Source organism: Callorhinus ursinus, unplaced genomic scaffold (genome assembly GCF_003265705.2).
Source record: "Callorhinus ursinus isolate GAN/ISIS: 27379988/994484 unplaced genomic scaffold, GSC_fseal_2.0 scaffold7, whole genome shotgun sequence".
Classification (NCBI taxonomy): domain Eukaryota; kingdom Metazoa; phylum Chordata; class Mammalia; order Carnivora; family Otariidae; genus Callorhinus; species Callorhinus ursinus.
The window spans coordinates 56,597,299-56,619,958 of record NW_027397069.1 but is presented as its reverse complement, the minus strand read 5'-3'; the positions used below and the strand labels follow the sequence as shown (position 1 = coordinate 56,619,958).

Sequence of the window (22,660 nt, the reverse complement as noted above, 5' to 3'; positions counted from 1 at the left end):
TAGCATCTATACATCTCTATGACTAAGCCGTTATTCAGTAGACTTGGTAAACATTAGTTTAAGGAAGTTCTTTCATTTCTGCGTGGACATTTCCTCACCAATTATCCTCTCTGAATACCTTAGAAAGTCTTCCAGTGGTGGTGGAGGGAGATGTTCCCTGTTGGGGATCCAGCTCCTTCAAATGCTAACTACTCATCCTGAGCCAGGACCCCAGCCACCTTGTATATTTTATATTCCACTTCTCAAATTGGTTCATTTCTCTCCAAACACTTCTTGCCCTCTCTTACCACCATGCTTTCTTCCCCTATGCCATTCACCTTGCCTGAAATACCTTACCTTCCCATCTTCGGCCAACAAAATCCTAGCCCATCTTCTAAGCCCAGCTCACAGCCTGTCTCCACGGAGCTGACCCGGGCCATTAGCTCCCACGCTCTCCTGACTCACTGTCTCATCAGCATCACATTCACTGGTGTACTGCTGCTGGGGCTGTTATTTTTTTTACTATTTGTTACTTATTTTACAATTTCACACTCCCTTTCCCCCCCAACTGAATAAGCTTTCTGAGACCATGAGCCACATGTTAGAATTGAGCATACTGTTTTGCACACTGTTGATATTTAGATTTACTCGTTGGTTGGCTAGAATGCATGAGGTATTGTGATAGGAAATTTCAAAGTCCTGGGGCGCCTGGGTGGCTCAGGCAGTTAAGCATCTGCCTTTGGCTCAAGTCATGATCCTGGGGTCCTGGGATTGGGCCCCGCGTCCGGATCCCCGCTCAGTGGGGAGTCTGCTTCTCCCTCTCCCTCTGCCTCTTCCCTCTGCTCATGCTCTCTTTCAAATAAATAATAAATAAATCTTTAATAAATAAGTAACAATTAAAAAAAGAAAATTTCGAAGTCCTTCTTCAGCATGAATAGCAGTTTGCACAGTATGAGTGACTCCTTTTGACATTACAACAGATGACATTTCTGAAAGCTCAAGATGAATTAAACTATTGGCATACTGTTTTCCCCTGCAGAAGGTATTCCATTGTGACAAATATTTTGAATGGCAACAGAATTATACAAATAAACTATCTCAGAATTCAAGCAGGTACTTATTACAGCCAGCTATATTAAATAATAATAGCGTTTGTATTTTAGTCAACTTATTTAACAAATTATTCACTGAGTCCCTAATTTGTACAAGGAACCATACTAAGATCCACCGCGAGAAGAGATGAATAAAAAACCGGCCAAGTCCTCAACACTCAACACTTTAACTGAGGAGACAGACTTAAGAAATTTTTTTACAAAACAAGTTAAATGAGCAATACAATATAGCTAACCTACTGAGTAGTGTGTGTGATTCATTTCAACTGGTAGGGCTTAGGAACCTTCCGTCAAAACCAAACCAAACCACAAAAAGGGACAAGATGACATTGCAACAAGGCACTGAGAGATAATTGGGACTCTGCAGACCAAGACGGCAGAAGGGGGATTGGGGTTATAAGATTAGCAAGAGCAAAATATACAGACATGAAAACACACCCTCACCCATTCTAGCTTCTCTCGGTAGGTGATCTCACCTGCTACTTCATGAGAAATTGAAAAGGTCATTCCTCTCCTGCATCTCACAACTGCCTCTGCCTTTCGCGCTATCTCAACAGCTTCCCCATTCTTCCCTAAAGCTAAATTCTCCCAGTTGTTCAGGACCCTCCTGCTGCTTGTCTAATGTCTCATCTTGTTGCAGCGCTCACCCCCCCCTCCTTCCTTTTGCTGACAAGTTTCTGAAAGCATGGTCTGTACTGGTTGTCTCTACTTCATCTCTTAATTCATTTCAGTTACAGAAGGTGACTGCCTCTTGAATCTTTTTTATTCAGTAGAATAAAGAGAAACAAGGATTTACTTTCTGATTTCCTCCTTTCTTTGTTTTAAAATAAGTTAACCAAAAAAAAAAAGTTAACCAGTTATTTCTTTTTAAAATTTATTTGCTATATTCAGGAAACAGAGAATGAACAGTCTCTGCATAGGATTTGTCACGTCTGGAAAGTGAACTATTAAACAGCCGAGACTCTGTGTGTTTCTAACCCCAATAAGAACGCTGAACCTTAAAACAAGCCCTTCTTTCCATGCGCCTTTCCTAACTCAGCTCTTTACAGTTCTTCAGATGAGAAGAGACAGTGTATACATTCATCCTCTTTGACAATATAAAACACGTCCTTTTAAGGAAATTGTGTCACACGAGCTGGGTCCTTAATCTTTTCTAGGAGGTCAGGGTAAGGTAAGGCTTGGTATAGCCACACTGTACTGATACACCTGCGGAAGCATCCAAGCTAACCCCCTTGATTTACGTTCTGCTTCTCTGGCAGTTTCATTTACCAAAGGAATAATAGCTAAGATGGTCTCTCCTCTTATATACGATAAATAGCCAGGACTCTCCATAACTTACTTTGTTCACCTTTCTTTACTTCAAAGCCAAATTTATCAGCACCCATTAACCATCTACACGGATTTTAAAAAATGCAAAGACTGACCCTATGAAATTTACACTTAAGTCTTTTCATGGACAGTGAGTGTTACGTATACGAGTCCATGAACTGTTAGACAATATATAGATCTTATCTCATCTTTTTAGATTTCCTTTGCCACGAACTTCAGTTCGCTGAACAATCTAGTTACCCCCCCTTCATCTTTTAAAAATAAACTTACCCCCCCCACACCCTGCTTTTTAAATATAACTCTCCTTAAAGCAGATGAAGGTCTGTATCATTCACTTCTCTTCTGCCCTCCCACAGAACAGAGTTTACAGACCTCCCAACTACATTGGACGTTATAGAAATTCCATATATATTCATTAACAGGCAAATTTATATTTAATAATATTGGTAAAATTTCCATAACGGTCACCAAATTAATGTTTTGACTAAAGACCAAATGGAAAATTTCAAGCCCACCTCTTCAGACCCCTTGTAAGACTCAGATTAAGGTTACAGATGGAAACCCACATTCCATATGTCTAAATAGTTAAAAGTTATATATCAAGTTAAACTATTAAATAAAATATGGTCTCTTCCTCCAATCTTGACAAATATACCTTCAACCACCTGGGCGTACAGGAACGAATTTAGAATTTCTAGACTCCTCGAAGTTCCACAATAGAGTACATGCAGGCTCTAAGGTTTTGGGGTCAGGAAAATTCCAGTCAGGTACTCAGAACATGGGGGTGGGTGGTGTGAGGGCTGGGCAAACCCCCTTAACCTCTTAGGTCCTTCTTCCTGTGGGTAAATGTGCCCAGAACAGGGTCCTCTAATTCACGGGCCTCTCTTGCCGGGACTGAAGGCAATACTGCATAATTTACCAAAATGGAGAATTTACCAGATCAGTCTTGTTACACTCGGTTAATAAAGTAGCTGAAACTAAATATATAAAAAAAGATTAAGTAGTAAAACCTGAAACTCCAATCCCTAATCACTTCAGTTCCCTCGAGATCTACAGTAAAAAAGAGCCCAATATTTATCTGACTCTACCCTACAGCCTAATGTAGAGTCTGTGTTTTTTGTTTGTTTGTTTGTTTGTTTTTTACAAATTCATACAATTTACAGAACTCTATTCACAGCTAGAGGGAGTTAGGACAAGAAGGAGCAGGAGAAGAGGGAAAGGAGGAAAACATCAAGGATCAGAGATTAGACATGCAGGTCTAAGACGACATTTCCCTTGTGTTCTGTCACTTGTCTGAAGAAGCACATGAGACCATGACTAACCATCTGATCACAACCGTGAGTGTCCCTCCTCGCTCTCACTAACACACAGATTCATGTAGTCCACTCACGGGCCTCATAAAGCTCCTCTTCTAGCCACTGGGTCCATGGGAAGGCAAGCTGAACCTTGTCAATGTTTAAACTGAGACTGATACCAGCTCTCTCTACACTTCACCATAATCTGCTGCCCTGCAATTTCCACTTCACTTAGCAAGAAAATTAATTTGTTAACTTGAAAAAAACTAATAAATAATTCTCATCCCAATACATACATACATACTCCACAGGAAGGGAAGTATTTCAACTGGAAATCTTATTTATGTGTACTTACTGAGATTGTACCATTGTCTAGACCTATGGACAGTCTTCTTGTTTCCGGGTTAAAAGACATGCATGAACATGGAGCTGAAAGAAATGAACATGTTGATGAAATTAACAAAATGATGATTCTCATTGATTCAGGAGTGACTAACTAGCTAAAAGTGTGTGGCTATTTTTTCCCCACTATTTCCTGAAAAACAGTTCATTTAACGCCCACTCACCAAAAAATAAAAACAGTAATCTTACAACCAACCCCTAGTTTTTCAGTTATCCTTTTAAAGAATATAACAAGTAAGATATTCTCAAACTGGACTAGTTCCAAGGGGCTTGGTCTCAGCTGTTCTGTCAGAATGGAATCTAAATTTGCTTGACTAGATTAACAATATTTTGTGCTGTTTAATCCCGCTGTCCCCCATCTATCTCCTCCATTCAAACCCCATCTTTAATAGAAACAACCTACCTTTTCTCAACTAAGGAAAAAAATACAAAGAAAGATCTTATAATTCCCTCCTCCCCCCACGTACACACACTAGTACACACATCTATTTTTTGATGCAGAATTGATTCGGGGCATGTGGACTAACAGAAGTCTTTTACTCTCAGCACTGAAGGCTGCTAAGTGAAAAAGCCTGAGGATCTGTCTCAGTTTTAGGGGGAACCAAATGGACACAGAGCCAGGCTCTACAGGAAAGAAATCAAGTCTAGGTACGGCCTCCCTGTTCTGTGAAGTTGGCTATTACCTGAGTACAGCTGAGCCTAAGTAAACTAAGCATGCCTGGAAGCCAGTGTGGGCAAGAAGTGTTTGCTGAGCAGACCGCTTCTGGGTCCCTGCCCTCTCTATCTACACAGGCTCCCAAGAATGGGGCCTGTTGGTAATTTATGCTACACTGAAACTGTTGTTCTAAAAACACATTCAACACAGTTTTTAAATTTCTCCTCCACCTTCACAGTGGCCCTGTCTATAGATGACAAACTGCTCATCATCATCATCATAATCAGCCTCAGATATCTTTACTCCTACTTTCCACAGTTATGATTAGATGTCTTACTCAAGGTCACGCAGGAAAAAAGAAGTTGGAGAAGGTTCAAAGACTTCATTCAAACACACAGTCCTATTCTGAAATACTCAAATTAGATTACCTCTAACCTATGGAAGAATTTCAAGTTCTACTAACAGAGCCACTTCATAAACAGATCACTTAGTAACATTTTTTTTGTTCTCTATAAAAGGACCATGAACAACAAAAAAGATCTTCCAAACTGCATGAAGTATTTACTTTTTTCTAATTTTCAATCATGATATATTCAGAAAATGGAAACACAAAAAATAATCCCCCCCCACTTCCACCAGTGCAGCAGAGTATCTTCACTCTGATCAGCCACAAAATTAAGCTGGATTCCCAAAAGTGCACTGCTGCAAAAAGTAGTCAAATGCTATTTAATGCTCTGCCCTAAGAAAGTCAGTCTTTCTCACCTGTGGCCCATCAACTAGGTTGGCACAATTTCTAGGCAGATGTTAAGATGCCTGTAACATGCGTTCAGAATTAAAATCTAATGATTTCATGGAAAATGATCATGTTAGCTAAAAAGAGCAAAAGAAAAAAATATATTGTGATTACAACTACATAAAGTACACAGCCACCTAAAAACGTATATGGAGAAATGAAACTGTTTTTGTGTTCATGTGACAAGATTATTTCTATATTAATCTTATTATTTTGCTATTCCTGTTAAAAGTTTTAAATATCTAAAGGTGTATATTAAGATATAAGCATGAACATATGAAGCAAAACTTGACTGCAGCCCAAAGAGCTATAAACTAGTCAAGAATAACCTTATCACTTTGCTGCCTGCCTGACCATATAAAAGTTTTTTCTGTGTGATTTCCTCCAAAGTTCATATCTGGTTGTGAAAACCCACTGATCTCTAAATGTGATTTAAATGACTTTTTTTTACAACACTGCATCGGTTACCTTGACATCTACATTGCTGTTTCTTTATTTCTGGATTTCTTCTCCCCTTTACTAAATTTCTTATTATTCTTTTAACAAAAATATAGAATGCTTACTATGTTCCAGGCATGGGATATAATGATAGATAAGGGATTATAGCCGTCATCAAGGAATTTATAGATTGTGGCACCAACCATGTACAGGAACTGTTAAGACTCATCCCAATGTCACCATTATAGTCCAAATCACTTTATGTTTACAGTTAAGAAACACTATCAGAATTCAAAAGGAAAAGATCTTTCCCAGAGAGTCCCATAAACAAAAGAAATTTAGAAATCCTGTGGTTCTAGAACCCATATTCTTGAACCCAAGATGGTTCTAGACAGGGGAATGCCAGACCTAAAGAGCATTAGCTTCCAGGTGCCCCCAAAGACAAAACCACCCCTCCATGGGGGCATTATTGTAACCTGTGTGTGTGTGTGTGTGTGTGTGTGTGTGTGTGTGTGTGTGTAGGGAAAGACTTTTGGTAGGTGAGCCTTACGATGCTCCCCAAACCAACCATTTCCCAACTGTGACACTCTAACAGGAATAGGCCCTGGGTTGGTTACCCATAGGCCCTGGCAGGGCCAAGGAGACAGGGAGTGGAATAAAAAGAATATTGATGCCCATGTCTGTTGTTACAGTAAATGTCTTTCCTTTTGGGAAATGGGGGACTAGACAGATTGACAGAGAGATCCTTCTACCTTCAACTCACCAGAAATTAAAAAAAAGGAAGCTCTGAAAGACTAGTGTTATGGCCCATACAGAATGGGCTCCTATCCATGCAAGAAAATATCAAAGGGGCAAAACTGTCTGTGGAAAGATAAAAAGACACAGTAAATTAATGGTAATTCTGGCCAAATAGAAAAAGGAGTCCCTCAGCAGGAAGGGTTAGGAAAGAAACAAATAAAATATGATTTAAGCATAATATCTATAGCTAGGCTGCAAAAACGTGATGTTTCACAAATAAGAATTCAGCTTTAAATGATGTAAAACTAATGGTTCCTAAGTCGATAAAGAAAGAATTGCTCCATCTGATGGCTGAAGGTTGAGGTCGGGGATGAAGTGGCTGAGGGACTTCTATTCTCCCACCTCACAGTGGCTTTCTCCAAGGGCTCAGTGAAATGGCTGACCAGACCCATAAAATTACAATACAGCCCCTCCACTGGCCTTCTTCACAATGCATCCCTGAACTCCAGATGAAATAAATACAGCCTAATACAAAACCTGAAGATATATTTATTTCCCCCACCTTTAACTGTTTTCCCCATGAGAGAGGATAACCACATCTGGTAAGCTCTGTGGGGCGACCCCCATCTGCCACGGCCTCCCACGCGTATCATCTGTATGCAGTTTGCCTGGGCCTGCTCCTACACAAACCCAGTAACTGAAATTCAAGGCCTTGCTACTGGTCTTGTTGATGTTATATCATCAGCTTCCTATTTTTTTCCCCAACATAGTCTATTAAAACCTAAGAAAAAAATGCTCACAGTTTATTCCTCAATAAAATAGTACAAGAATTCATTTCTATGCTATCTGATTAAGACTTACCATTCCCTCTCTTCTGTTTCAGACTGAGGACAGCCAAAAGAAGTTATCTGGTAAAATTTTAGGAAGATAATAAAAGGTACAAATAAGATGGAAAAGAAATTTGCACAGGTCTATGAGTAATGAAAAATAATAGTCTCTTATGTATGTATCAGGACTTTAGAACTTGATGGCTTGTTAAATCTTATCGTAAAAATTAAACACTTTCATAACATTGAGCATTTTTTTTTAATTACATCTTTGTACTTTCAGGCAGGTATTCAGCTTAAGGTTTAGGGAAAACTGAAATAAAGAGAAGCCCCAGTCTGTGTGGTTATATTAATGACCATATAATTTGAAGGGAGAAAAGCTCAAGAGATATAAGCCCCAGACAAATGGAACTCAAGAGACTGACATCAACCTCAACAGAGTTAGTAATTAAATGGATTACAGAGAAATTGGCTACTTGCATTTCTAATACTTCTATCCGTTAAGTGGTCTAAAAACATATATAAATATATATTGCTCTTGCTTTTTAAAAAAATATATAGTTAAGAGAAGGCATTCTCAAAATACTCTTATTGGGGGGAAAGTTACCTAATTTCTGTTATTTACACCTATAACCTCTTCATTTTATGACTGATTTATCTTCTGTCCTTTGTTTATTGGTTGGACTTTGCTCAAATAAACACAAGTTTCATTGAAGCTGTGGATTTCAATCACACTGACTGCTGCTTTCCATTACTTGGCAGGACACACTAATCCTCACGGGATGTTCTAGTGGTCTCTTTAAAACTAAGCAAACAATGGTACTTCCATGAATAAAACTTCAGGTGTTAAAGGAATCCTGATCAAGTTGGATATGAGGATTCTACAATATGAGGACTTCAAGGAGGGGCACCTGGGTGGCTCAGTCGGGTTTGCCTTTGGCTCAGGTCATTATCTTGGGGTCCCAGGATACAGCCCTGCATCGGGTTCCCTGCTCAGTGAGGAGTCTGCGTCTCCCTCTCCTTCTGCCTTTTGCCCCTCCCCTCCACTCATGTTCTCACTCTCTCTCTCTCTCTCTCTCAAATAAATAAAATCTTTAAAAAACTTCAAGGAGCACCCCACCACTGCACAATAAAGATTTAATTCATGGACACTATTTCATTCAATCCTGTTTATCACAAGACAGTATAGGACTCCAATTGCCTAGCATTAAAAATCATTTTTCATTTCAATCAAATATTTTACGCACTCTACTAAAACTAACCACTTGCTTCCTTTTAATTTAGTCTGAGTAACATCAGCAAAATTATAGTGAATTAGCAGTGGTCACTTTTTCTCCCAGACAAGTTTTAAGTTACAGCTACAAGTTTAAGATTTAGTTCAATAAAATTTTAAAATACTCTGTCATATGAAAATCAAATAAGAGTATGCTAAATAAATGATATAATTATTCAGATTAGTTAATATCTATTATTTCTACCTTGGATAATCCATGTTTTCATTTTCATTAAAAGTCAAAAGTTCCTTGGGCACATTTTCTTCTTAGTAAATACAGAATTAAAAGATCATATTACATAATTATTTTTGAAAATGTAGACAGTAAAAACAGTAAATTGCTTTTACATATAGTTCCATGACAAAACCTACACCAAAAAAGACACCAACAAAGGAACAATATACTTCACAACTAGGAACCGAGGAGCTATTTGAAATAAGGTATAAAATAATAAGATGAGCATTTCCCAATTATACCCATATCCCCTAGTCTACCACGAAAGTCCCTCCATTGAGTTAAAGATGTTGTCTAAAAGTCACCAAAACAATCACCACCTTATAAAAACAGAACTGTCAAATTCATTATTTTAAATACCTTTCTACCACTAATCTATCCACATGAATTTCCCCCAAAATGCCAACAAACCCAGTAGAAGAGGTGGGACAACACACAAACGAGCTCCACCCATTGTCTTAAATTATACAAAGTTCTCCTTTGACCAATGGAAAAATCAACACTTAGGATTTACATACACAATGACACATTTCCATTTCAGGTATACAGTGTATGAACATATTACTCATTTTAATTTTCTAAATCCTCAATTTCACGTTATCTGTTGCTGCAGAACTGAAGTTCCAACCCACAGGAAAGGGAAACCAATCCAGCCACAGCCTCACAAATCGGTCAGTCTTGTCCAAATCCCCCTTGGGTTCAGATCAGCAACGACAGTCTATATTGCTAAGCACCAAGGACCTGAAAGTACTTTATAAATTACTTATTTAACATAACTCAAAACCAAAATATTTTTGCCAATCTGAGATCAAAGGAAAAGAACAGTTTATTCATCAGCTTCCAGAGCAGGGAAAAATGTAAAGGATTTGCCTGGGATGACTCAGCAAATTGGCAGCAAAAATGAACATCCAATTCCAGTTTCCCACCCAGGCACAGGTTTCAACCTACACGCTATTTTGAAAACTCCAATCTTAAAAAATACATATTTTGAGGTGAACTGCATGTAAACAGTAAGCCTATGTCCAAACTTCATCTCTCTAGTTGTCTTAACTAAGATAATTTAATGCATTCCCTACCTCATTTCACAAAGAATTTGAAATGACTTAAAAAGCAGACACAACGAAACCAAACAATAGAAATAAGCAAAATGTCACGACTAAGGAAAATACGTGTAAGAACAGAAAGGAAAAAAAAAGAACAGAAAGAAAATGAGAATAAAGATCTGTTGGCAAACATAGGTTCCATGTTTTACATTATCCATAAGGACCGTGAACCAGGTCCCTAGAGCTGTCCTGCCCAACCCTTTTCACCTCATGATACATACAGAAAACTAGATTTGAACAGCCACTGGAGTCAATGGAGGAGATTCGCAGGGCCCAGATGACTGGATTTCACCTGCCCAGCTACGGAGATCAGCTCTCAGAGCCTGTGATCCATTTGGATCACCCCAATGTGATGTAGCACACGGGCTGGTAAGAAAGCAAAGGGCTTCCGGCCCCCTTAGTGCTTCCTCAAAGGCGCACGGAGCATTATGGTAGACAATTACCTCAAAAACAGCCATAAAGCATCTATGCATATATGCACACATCAGAACGAGCGGAGGGCGCAATGAAGGCAGGCATTCCCACAGAGGGCTAACCCAAAGTGGGAAAACTGTGCTGATGAGCCATCAGACCCCATAGCCTGCATACTGCCCTCCATAAATAGTCTTTCTTTCAACCAGGCTTTTGATAAAAACCAGGAAGCAGCGGTTCAGAATTATGTTTCTCAGTGAGGACTAGAGTTTCTATACATTAAAAGTTAGCCGAGCAAATGGTCAAGTGGCCATACTTGTGTGAAAACTGAGGGGGCCCAAGCACACAGCTCCAGATTGGGCAAATGCCAGCTCACCACGCCAAGGCAGAGAGCTGGAAAAAAATAGGTCATTTTATTGCTGTGTTAGGTGTCCCTCTGATTTGTACTTATCTTTGAAAAACCGTCTTCTGTTTTGCTTTGGGGACAAATTCATAAACATTTAGGAGCCAAAGTAAATTCCACCTGCCTGCCCTGGCCAACTACAGAACCCACAGAGGTTTTCCAATTGTCCAGCACACCCTCAGTCCTGAGGCTCTGGGCCTCTTAACCTCCTAGTCACTACATCTTTGGCAGCCAAGCTGCTTTACCCTATTCTCCATACCCAAGGGGAAAAGCCCATACATGATACCCAATACTTTAATACACTAAGTAAAATCTCAAACACCTGCCACCCTGGCTTCTGCTTGAGATTTCTCTCCTCCATCCCTTTTTGTTTGACCCCATGAATGGCAAACCTAGTTTAAAAAGTAAATCTAAAATAACTCAACCATGAAAATGGGAATGCCTATGCTTTTCATGTTTTGTTTTTTCCCTCTGTAGAGAGATGCAAATGTGGTGGTTGAAATGATATCTATTAGAAGCCTGGAACAAATAATCATTTATGGCTACAACTGAAACCTCAACTCTATACCCTCAGAAAGAACCCTCCCTGGTTTCCAAGCTCAAGCAGGTCCCAGTTGGGTACGCTGTAACTTGATCTTATCATAGGCAATAAGCAGCTATCACACAAGATACGTCAAGAAGATAGGATTTTTTGAAAGAATATTAGATAGGGAAATGCTCTTATTTCTCACTCATCCATATACACTGGCACATAGGAAACTACAAAACAAGTCATCAGTCACCCCAAATTCTCTATAGACAACAGGGTGGTTTTTTTTTTTTAAGATTTTATTTATTTATTTTGACACAGAGAAAGAGACAGCAAGAGAGGGAACACAAGCAGGGGGAGTGCGAGAGGGAGAAGCAGGCTTCCCACTGAGCAGGGAGCCCGACGTGGGGCTCGATCCCAGGACCCTGGGATCACGACCTGAGCCGAAGGCAGACACTTAACGAATGAGCCACCCAGGCGCCCCGACAGCAGGGTTTTAAATGGGGCTTTTTTCAGGGAACCTTTGTGACCATGTTCCCATGATGCCTATTTCTTTCCCACTATAACACTCAGCACACAGCATGAGTGGTGCTTATTTTAAGTCCACCTTCCCCACCAGACTGTACACACCATGAAGACAGGAATCATCTGCCCTACTTAACCACTATATCCTTGGGACACTGCACAGTGTTGAGTATGGAAGAAACTTATTTATTTTATTTGAGAGAGAGAGAGCACAAGAGGGGGTAGGGTCAGAGGGAGAAGCAGACTCCCTGCTGAGCAGGGAGCCCAATGTGGGACTCGATCCCAGGACCCCAGGATCATGACCTGAGCCGAAGGCAGTCACTTAACCGACTGAGCCACCCAGGCGCCCGAGTATGGAAGAAACTTCTGAAATTCGTTGAATGAACTGTCCAAAGAAATTAAACAGGATAAATATTTCTTTCTGCTTTTCTTCTTTACTTGCCCTCACTCATCCCAGACTATTTTCAGCTCAACATCACAGTGGCATCAATTGGGACATGGCTCAGTCTTTTCTCTTTAAAGATCAGAGAGACCTTGGAGAAACTGAACAGACAGGAATTGGGAGGTATACAATCAGGGCTAGGCCGTGTCAGAAACTTGCAGTTGGGAGGAACAGAAACCCAGTGGAGTGAATGCAAGCACTAATGGACATATCTCTTGAATTCAAAGGCAGGAGCAGAGCCAGGCTTCTGGAGATCAGGGGGAGGAGGACAAAAACCTCCAGGCATCACCTGCTTAGGTTTCTCTCCCTCTAGAGCCAAGCGGTCCTTCCTCTCTGACTCATACTTCCTTTTAAGTGAATCAGCTTTCACTGTTTCTTTACGCACTTAAATACCTCACAGCTCTAAGGTTTACATGTTCCCAGTTCAAGGGACCAGCTGAGGCTGAAACGAGCACTTCCTACTTCAAATTCTAAATTCTGGGAAAATCAGGTTGGCTCAGGAGCCAATAGCCTTAACCAGGCAAGTCTGGCCTCTCCTGGTTCCCTCCTAAAGGGGAAGCGGGAGCTTCTCAGAAAACACAGGTAAGAGGGCACACACCCAAAGCAGGTGTGTTTTTGATCATGAGGTGTCTGCTCCTTATCCTTCTCTTGTCTACCACACCCTAAATTCATGCAGCCTTCTCACATTTACTCGCCTTTCAGGCTCACTCCCAACCATCACACTTAGCCTTCACCATTCATTCCTTCTCATCTAATGCCTTCTGCCTCTTCCCCTCCATGAAACTTCAAATTCTTCTCAACGCTACAAAACATTACTATCCTACCGTGAACATGACAAATATTATATTAAAAGGTATTTTAATAAACAAAATAAACAAATAAGCCATATATTACATGTATAAGATATTTTCTTTATGTTCTCTTCTGGATTTGGAGTACTACTTATTATATACCACTATAAATGCATCATATGGTCACATCTGCCTTGTGATGTCCATGTCATAGCCTCCAGATATACTACTGCATCTTTCTACTTATTTTTAACTAATACCACAAAACCGTTATTTAAGGATAAGACTACGTAATCTCTTAACAAAACACCTTTCAATAGAAAGAAATGCAAAACAATCCTTTGGAAATTCAAAGCTATTTCAGGTTTTCTGACTGTCCAAAAATATAGCATAATTCCTTATGCAATAAGATCCTGCCTCTCTCAAGTTAAACAAAACTGACTCTTGCTCAAAGATCAGCTACTATGTTATCTGAATGCATTCAATTCCTAGGAACATAAAAGCCAAGGCTATGTGAAGAACATAGCCTTCTGTTCTTTTACGTCTCTGTGGTAGTGGTAGGCATCCAACAATGAAAGATTATGGAAATCACCTTGACCATACGCACCTTATTCATCTACAAACCCTGGCAACTAGCTCAGTGGCCTGTATACAGCAAGTGCGCAATGAATGTTTGATCCACTAGAATGTATACTTATAATGTATACTTAAATCTATGTATTTATAAATCAATACTATATATGCATGAGGCTTTCTATGTGTTCATATGAATATGTGTAAATAGATCAGCGTGTTGCCTATAATGCCAGAAGACAATCTTCTCAAACTTTAAAGTACATTCAAATCACCTAGGGATCTTATTAAAAATGCAGATTCTGATTCAGTAGATCTAGCGTGGAACCCAGTATCTGCATTTCTAGTAAGTTTTCACGTGACCCTAAAGCAGCTGGTCGAAACACATTTTAATAGCAAAGTAATGCCTTTTTCACTCCCTTTGGTAGAAGGCCACAGGCAAAATATGCAAATAAGTCAAGGGTACTCCTTCTCAAAGACTGTGTTCAATCACTAGGAAAATGTCCAGTGATGTTCTCGGCACTCTTCTTTATTATCAGATTCAAGTCTGCAATAAGTATTTGTGTATTGAGCACTTCTGCCTGGTGTAGGAGCTACAGCAACCTATAGTTATTCATACAGCTTCATAAATGATAAAAATGCAACCAGAGGCTTCTTTGTATTCTCAGTGATATTCAAATAAAGAGAACATCATTCTCTGATGTTCGTGGATATGTGTGTATGGGGAAGGGGGCAGAGAAGCAATTGTTTAGGATCCTGTGTCTCCATGAGGTTCCTATTTGTGTTCATCTCAAGAAGATTCCTTGCTCACCATCCCCGAGCTCTCATCATTCTGCTCAGATCTGACTCTCCTCTGTCTTCATGATCATGGGAGTGACAGATACCCCGACCTTCCCCACCTCCTCTAGTTAGATATCGTGTTAAGGTTGATGAAAAAGCGAGATCACGGATAAGACTGGTTATATCACTCAAAGATCAGGAAAAACAGTCCATCAGAGAATTCCTTTCCCTTTTCTTTTACCTGAGCCCTTATCACTGCCACAGCTTAAAGAGAAAGTTCACTTCGGCCTTTTGCTATTGAATGCCGTCTGCTGGAGGCACAACAGGTCAGGGGCCAATATAAGAATCACAAGAATTTTCTTCTTCCCTAATGCAGGATTGACCACTTGGTTCAGCTTCGTGGTTATCATTTATTTACTATAAAATTCTAAAGACACGCAAAACCTCAAAGATAATTTGAAAATCACAGAAAGCCATTATATCCTTAATAATTCATTTGTTCATCAACAAGCAAAATTGCTCTTTAAGTTATCACAGTATTCTGTTGCCAGAGGCATAAACTTAATCACATCTACAATTTAGCATGAATTTATTTCGGTTGTACACTGTACATGTACTTCCCAAATCAGGATACTCATATCAAGGGAAGAGGTGCACACTGCAGCAAGCCAGAGGGTACCCGGGCCCAAACAACGGGATTTTTCTAGGGTATCAATTTTAATTAAGATTTGAAGGAAGGGGAGTCAGGGAAATGTTTACTAATATAACTAATAATGAATTTAAATAATTATCTTATACTCAAATAAACATGGAATAGGATGCCCAACCTTCATTAATTTTTAACAATAAAACACCAGACTAAAATGAAATTTCCTATTTTGAGGAGCCAGCTCTTCTCTCCCTGTAGGAGAACTTCTGCCAGCACACCAATCTAAGAATCAGTCATATGTATTTTTTTTAAATATATTTTAAAGTTTAGCTATTTATCAGTACAAGGACATATTTCTCATATAAGAGCTTGAGGAAATGAGATTGACCTCCAATTAGAATGTTTCAATCTTAAGGAAATCCTTGTGAGAACTAAATCATCAAGCTGACTGTCTTGTATTTGAATGACATAACATAACAATAACGCAAGAACAAACTTACTTCACAAATGTAATCGCCGGGCAAAATTTTAAATGTTGAAGGAAGTACTCCAGAAAAAGTTAAACAAAAAGTTGGAAAAGAGGGAGACAGCTGTAATCAGAGAGCCTGTGTGCTGTAGTCCTTCTTCCATTAATCTTATTCAGAAACTATGAATATATAGTCAATGTCAGAACAATTTTCTTATTTTACATACTGAGAGCTAAAATGATTGAATATGGTACTTTCCATTATAATGATAATCCCAACCCTCAGACATTCCTACTCAAGAAGAAAATACAGAGAAGGCAATCTGGAAAGGAAGGGGAGGTGGGGTCCATGCCTGATTTTTAAAGACCGAGATCCAGATACTTACAAGGCATCACTTGGTATATGCTTGGCCAATATTGTCCGCTGTCTCTCTTTAGCCATACACGAACGGTCCTGCAAAAGGAAAAAATATGCGTGTTAAATCACAGCGTTTTCAGTCATGGGAAAATGTTGATGGACAGAAACCAAACCTCTTTTAACTTTAACTATATACATCTTTTTTTTTTTAACTTTTTTTTTTAAAGATTTTATTTATTTATTTGACAGAGAGAGAGAGAGAGAGAGAGAGAGAGAGACAGCGAGAGAGGGAACACAAGCAGGGGGAGTGGGAGAGGGAGAAGCAGGCTTCCTGTCGAGCAGGGAGCCCGATGAAGGGCTCAATCCCAGGACCCTGGGACCATGACCTGAGCCGAAGGCAGCTCACTCAACGACCGAGCCACCCAGGCGCCCTAACTATATACATCTTAACTATACATATTTTATATACATATAGATCTCAACTATATTTACTTATATATAAATATATATATGCATACCACTTATGCCTCTTTATAGATTGTATATTCCTTAAATTTAAGCCTTGTGTACACTTAGAATTACATGACTCTTGAAGTATTATCCTCACATATGTCTACATACACACATGCAACAGTGAAAGTGTTTGAAAATTACTACTCTTGTTGTTTTGCGTGTCCAAGTTTGTGACCTTTGCCTTAGTCTGCTGGAAGCATTCACCTGTCTGGGGAGTTATTAGGTTTTACTAGTAAAGGAAGTGTGAAGAGATAAAAGGAAGCATCTTACACAGAAGGGTTACACAGTAAATCCATAGTCTCACAGGCCAGGTCATTGCCCTGAGAGAAGGTTTTTCCAGTCATGGTCAGGTAACGTAAACTTTGAGACTCAGATTCCTGAGCTAGAAGGCTGACCAATGGGCCCAGATGGAACCTGGAAATCCTGCAGCAAAGGCTGTGGATGAAGTTCCGGGCCAGCAGGCCCAGATACAGACATGGAAGAGACCCAGAGGAGCTCAGAGAGAAGGAGTCAGAGAGAAAATGAAGCAGTCAGGGAGCACCACTAAGTTCTCACCAACCAGAAAGGCCCCACCATGAGTTACACTAGCCATGACATCATCTGCACAGGCGAGCAAGGCAAACACATCTAGAAGGTAATGGAACATTCTTCTAGAGGCCAAAGGAAGTAGCAGAAATCAAACCAAGGGAAATAAGCAGTTCCCCACTGGTGGGAGATGATATAGGCCACATCCCTCACCCCAAACACTTAAATCATCCAGGGTAAAAAGCAGACAAAGACTGAGTATCTTTATCCCACACTATTTAAGTCATTGTACTAGACCAAGTTTTAAATTGTATTGGATTTTTCCCCCTAACTAATCAGTGGGTCTCCTCCTGTATGGAGTAGAAAGAGAAAAACTAGACTAACTACAGACACAATAAAGAAATACCATTTTCTCCGCACAGCCGATTCTTGCCATTTGCAACAACCCGGATGGACTGAGAGGATATAGGTGAAGTCAGTCAGTCAGAGAGATAAATACCGTAAGATTTCACTCATATGTGGAATTCAAGAAATAACAGACTCTTAAAGATAGAAAACAAACTGATAGTTGCCAGAGGGGAGGTGGGTGGGGGGATGGGTGAAACAGGTAAAGGGGATTAAGAGCACACTTGTCCTGATGAGCACTGAGTATACAGAATTGTTGAATCACTACATTGTGCACCTGAAACTAATACAACACTGTATGTTAACTACACTGGAACTTAAAAAATTAATAAATTTTTTAAAAAAGAAAAAAATAACAGCACAATTCACAATGGCCAATAGGTATAAACAACCCAAATGTCTATCAGCAGATGAATGGATAAACAAATTGTGTATATATAATACTATCAGCCATGAAAAGGAGTGAAGTATTGATACATCTTAAACTTGTATGAACCTCAAAAACATTACACTAAGTAAAAGCAGCCAGACAAAAAAGGTCACATATTGTTTGATTTTTTTTTTTAAATGAAATGTCCAAACTAGACAAATCCATAGGGACAGAAAGATCAGAGGTTGTCAGGGGATGAGGGTGGGGGCACAAGGGGAGTAATTACTCAGTGGGTAATGGTGTGTTCTTCTGGGGTGATGACAAAGTTTTGAAACTAAAGATAGCTGGTGGGTACACCACACTGTGCATGCACTAAATGCCACTGAATTGTACATTTTAAAGTGGTTCGCTGTATGTTATGTGAATTTCACCACAATGAACATTTAAGAAGAACAAGCAATACAGACTCTGCCTGGAGTTGAGGCAACCACCTTGAATCATGAGACAACAAGCTTGAGACAGAAGTGGACATGCTGAGGTCCATAGGGTTGAAGGAAGAAAGGGCCTGGCCTCAATAATGCCCCTGGTTCCACCAACCCTTTAGAATAACTGTGAGACTTGTTTGTGAGATGATTTCCTAATCCATCACTGTTAGATGGATTTTGTTACCAGGATCCGAATACATGTTAATGGATAGAGAAGATGAAGGAAAGGAACGTCTTTCTTTAGGTTTGGGGTTTGTCCAACTACATGATAGTGCTGTCATTCAGAGATGAGGAACAATGGAGAAGGGCAGGACGTGGGGTGAGAATCATGAGCTCAATTTTGACCATTTAAATCAGAAGTGTCTTTGAGTTAGCCAAGAGTTCCTAGTTAGTGAAAAAGGAGAATTATAATTAGAACCTGCGGCAGAAAGTTGTTGTGAAGATTAAACGTAAGGTTCTTTTTTTTTAAAAGATTTATTATTTTAGAGAGAGAACGAAAGATCGTGCGCATGGCGGGGGGGGGCAGAGGGAGAGAGGGAGAGAATCTCAAGCAGACTCCCTGATGAGTGTGGAGCCCGACATGGGGCTCAATCTCATGACCCTGAGGTCATGACCTAAGTCAAAATCAAGAGTCAGGTGCTCAACCCCGACTGAGCCACCTGGGCGCCCTTATACAGCGAGCACTCAGTAATTGCCAACAATTATTATTATTGTCATTATTATCACTATTTTTTTAAAAAAACATATCAATCTACCATAGCTTGGAAGAGTTCAAGATCCAAAGACTTTCTGGTTTTGCCAACATACCGAACATTTGAATCCTTGATGGAAGGGATTTTTTCCTCAACTTACAAACATGTCCTGTAAATTATCCACCTGTTCCTTTATCTATTCCTTTCACATGTACTAAGTATCTGCTATGTGCCAGGCATTGTGCAGGAGCTCCATGTGGAGACAAGTAAACATCATTACAACTGTGAATGCCAAGGGCTATGAAGTGTTTGGAATCCATGTAAGGCAATGTCGGAAAGGTATGTAATCCGCGTGGAAAAGGGTGGCAGGCTCAGGCAGTGCTGACTCGGGGGCGGGGGGGGAATGGCATTATCTATTACTCCATTTACTTCCTTCATTGCACTGGCCACAATCTGTTATTTGATTTACCCACTGGTAAATATGTTTATTATCTGAAAAATAAAAATAAGAAAACAGCATGACGACAAAGAACATTCTTTTCTTCTAGCCAGAGGCTGCCCGAGTGTATGGCACATGGCAAATACATGGTAAATATGTGCTGGATGAATGAAAATAGGTTAGTCCAAGGCAGCAGAGACTGCTGGTTGTCTACGCTAGATTCATTCTCCTCTTCTTCCTTAGCAGATGTTACAGTGACCTGAAAGGGAGGGGCAGAGCACAAAGGCCAATAAATAGAAGACAACAGACCGCAAGCTAGACAGGATGCTTGGCAGAGGTCGTTTGCTATGGATACTACTATGCTCAAACAAAAAAGAAGTCGGGCTTTTCAGGGGACTGTTTTGCCCATAAAATTCCAAACGTGGCCTCCCGACAATCCCAACAATTATTAATCTCATGTCACCAATAAGGGCTCTGAAGCACAGAGAGCCCCCAGGTGACACAGAACCACCATCTGAACCCACGCAGTGTCTAGCCTCCAAGGCTGCTCCTCTCAACCACCACACTATACGAAACTCTTCCCACTATGGGAGGGACAGGAAGGCAGGAGAACAGAGCCAGCTGCATTTCCAACGTACTGAGTTTAAAATAACTATAGATGTGGACCAGCTTCTTCTGTGACGATTAGAGCTGAAGGGAGCACCTAAGCCAGGAGCACCCAGACTGTAACACTACCATGATGTTAGTGCAATCGATGCTCCTGGTCTTGCAGATGCATAAATTATAAGGGTATATAGATATGTACGTATGTACGTATGGATAAACGTTCAAGTAAGAGGGATTCTAAAAATTCCAGTAAAAAAGGCACATAACAATACAATTAATACAAGTCTGTTTTAAGATTTTTTAAAAATAACTGTATAGGTCAAAAGGGTGGTGGGTTAATATTAGTTTTAACTTTAATAACAGTGACAAGCCTTTTTACAGAAACAACAGCCCCCAAAACACTTTGCGTATACATATATTCCTTACACTAGCTCTATGAAACAGAAATCATCCTTTACAGGTGAGAGGAAGGCCCAGAGAATTTAAACAATTTGTCTGAACAGATCGATAACCTGCAGTTATTTTAAGTTCTGTACTCTCTTCACTAAACATAATGCTTTCCTTATAACAACATGTATTAAGAGCAATTGATAAATTTTACAATTAAAAATAAAATTATATAAAAATATTTGTTCCCTTATCTTCAGAGGTATATTAACAGTTAAAAAAAAAGGGGGGGGGCATTACATCCTAGAGGTCAAAAGTAAAATGTGGACAGCTAGGAATTTCCTAGATGAATGTAAATTCCACTACACAAAGCCTATAAATATTAATTTTTTGCAAATTATATTTTTAAAGCAACACAAAATGTTTTTAATAGTAAGTGAAAAACTTTTTTCCTTGGAAAAAAATTCAAGAAAAAAACCAGCTGTGATTAAGAGTCATGGTTAAGCCAGTAGAGGTCAGTGTATTGGAGAAAAATGCATGCCCCTCCTGAAAAGCAGAGAAATTGCATTCACCCCACACAAAGCCCTGGGCTCACAGGACCCCGACAGAGCCACACACCTTGCACCGTCCACCTTACCAGGTCCTGTCTTTTTCTCCCCTACCTAACCCTCTCCCCCAAGCTCTCACCAAAGGCAGAAACAGACACTGGGACAGTTGGGAGAGAGAAGCAATTCTCGTCGCAAAAATAATATGACAAGATATCCCCGGGGGGCCTCAGTCAGTTTAGCAGCTGGGCTATTTTGAAAATAGCATCCTCGGGGTGCCTGGGTGGCTCAGTTGGTTGGGCGACTGCCCTGGCTCAGGTCATGATCCTGGAGTCTCGGGATTGACTCCCGCGTCGGGCTCCCTGCTCGGCGCGGAGTCTGCTTCTCCCTCTGACCCTCCCCCCCCTCATGTGCTCTCTCTCTCTCTCTCTCTCTCTCTCTCTCTCATTCTCTCTGTCTCAAATAAATAAATAAAATCTTAAAAAAAAAAAAAGAATCCTGAAAACAGCATCCCCTTCCTCTGTATTGGACACAATTCCCCAGGTAAACATTACTCTTAAATATTGGGCTTAAATATTATTCCTTAAACCTAAAAGAGTTTTTCTCTTTTCATTTTTAAGGTGAAAACAGATGTTGGATGAATTACAGTATTTATCAACACTCCACCAGGATCAGCACGAGTTGGCTCCTTGACTGAGTTCTAAATACCATCAGAGAAGGAATCACATTTTCTCATACTCGGCATCTGCCCAGGGCCAAGCTCCATGCCAGGTCCAAAAAGTGGTACTCATCATTTCCAACAGATCAAGAGGATCAGTCAAAAGTTCTTCCCTGCAGCCACCCACCCCCAAGCTGTCCACTGCCAGGAAATTCTCTGATCACATCTGCAGAGACCTTGTGCAGAATGGCAGCAAAGAAGCTGATCTGAAACCAAGACATCTGTACACTGTTCTGGGGGGTGATGGGGAGGGAACTGTAAATCCTTCATTCTGTAGCTCCAGTGTCTACCAGTACCCTAAAGAAATGAGAAATGGAAGGGCATTCTGACCCTGCCTCCCATCCCACTCCAACTCCCTCCGAAGAATGGAATCCACTGCCTGCCCCCACTATTAACCAGGATAGGTGTGACCTCCTCCCAGGCAGCCCTCCCCAGTAGCCCCCCAGTAGCCAATGTGATCAAACTTTTAATCCAGCAAGGGAGTCAAATGCTCCCTTCATGAGATCCCCAAATTTTAGTCTGTACCTGACTTTTTTGTTTTGTACTGTGCCAAATACACACAAGCTGGCAACAGAGTTTAGTACCCAGGGTTGCTGAACTGTGTGTGTGTGACACACAGACACACGGACACACACACATACATATGGCCAAGCACCAGACCAGGTCCACTCCCACCCCCATCATATCCAGGAAAAATATACCCTTTGTTCTAAATTCTAGCAGTCTTTGAGAGTCCACTTAACACAGATGGAGACAATGAACTGCAGGGACTGGAACAACTTGGATTTTCCAAGACCATTCAAATCTCAAAGTTGGGGGTTCTGCCCCATTGCCTCACAAGTGCATTTACGTACATTCAATCACTGATC

General features: G+C 40.3%; 1 protein-coding gene across 3 annotated transcripts in view; it reads right to left on the bottom strand.

The window, feature by feature from the left end:
• Positions 1-22,660, bottom strand: part of WDFY2 (WD repeat and FYVE domain containing 2) — a 166,651-nt gene that overhangs the window by 80,925 nt on the left and 63,066 nt on the right. For all 3 annotated transcript variants that reach the window (XM_025874978.2, XM_025874976.2, XM_025874977.2), the window contains exons 2-3: positions 16,135-16,202; positions 4,071-4,144 (exon numbers count right to left, since the gene is read on the bottom strand). In XM_025874978.2, coding sequence (XP_025730763.1) covers positions 4,071-4,144; positions 16,135-16,202 — 142 coding nt within the window. The remainder of the gene's footprint in view (positions 1-4,070; positions 4,145-16,134; positions 16,203-22,660) is intronic.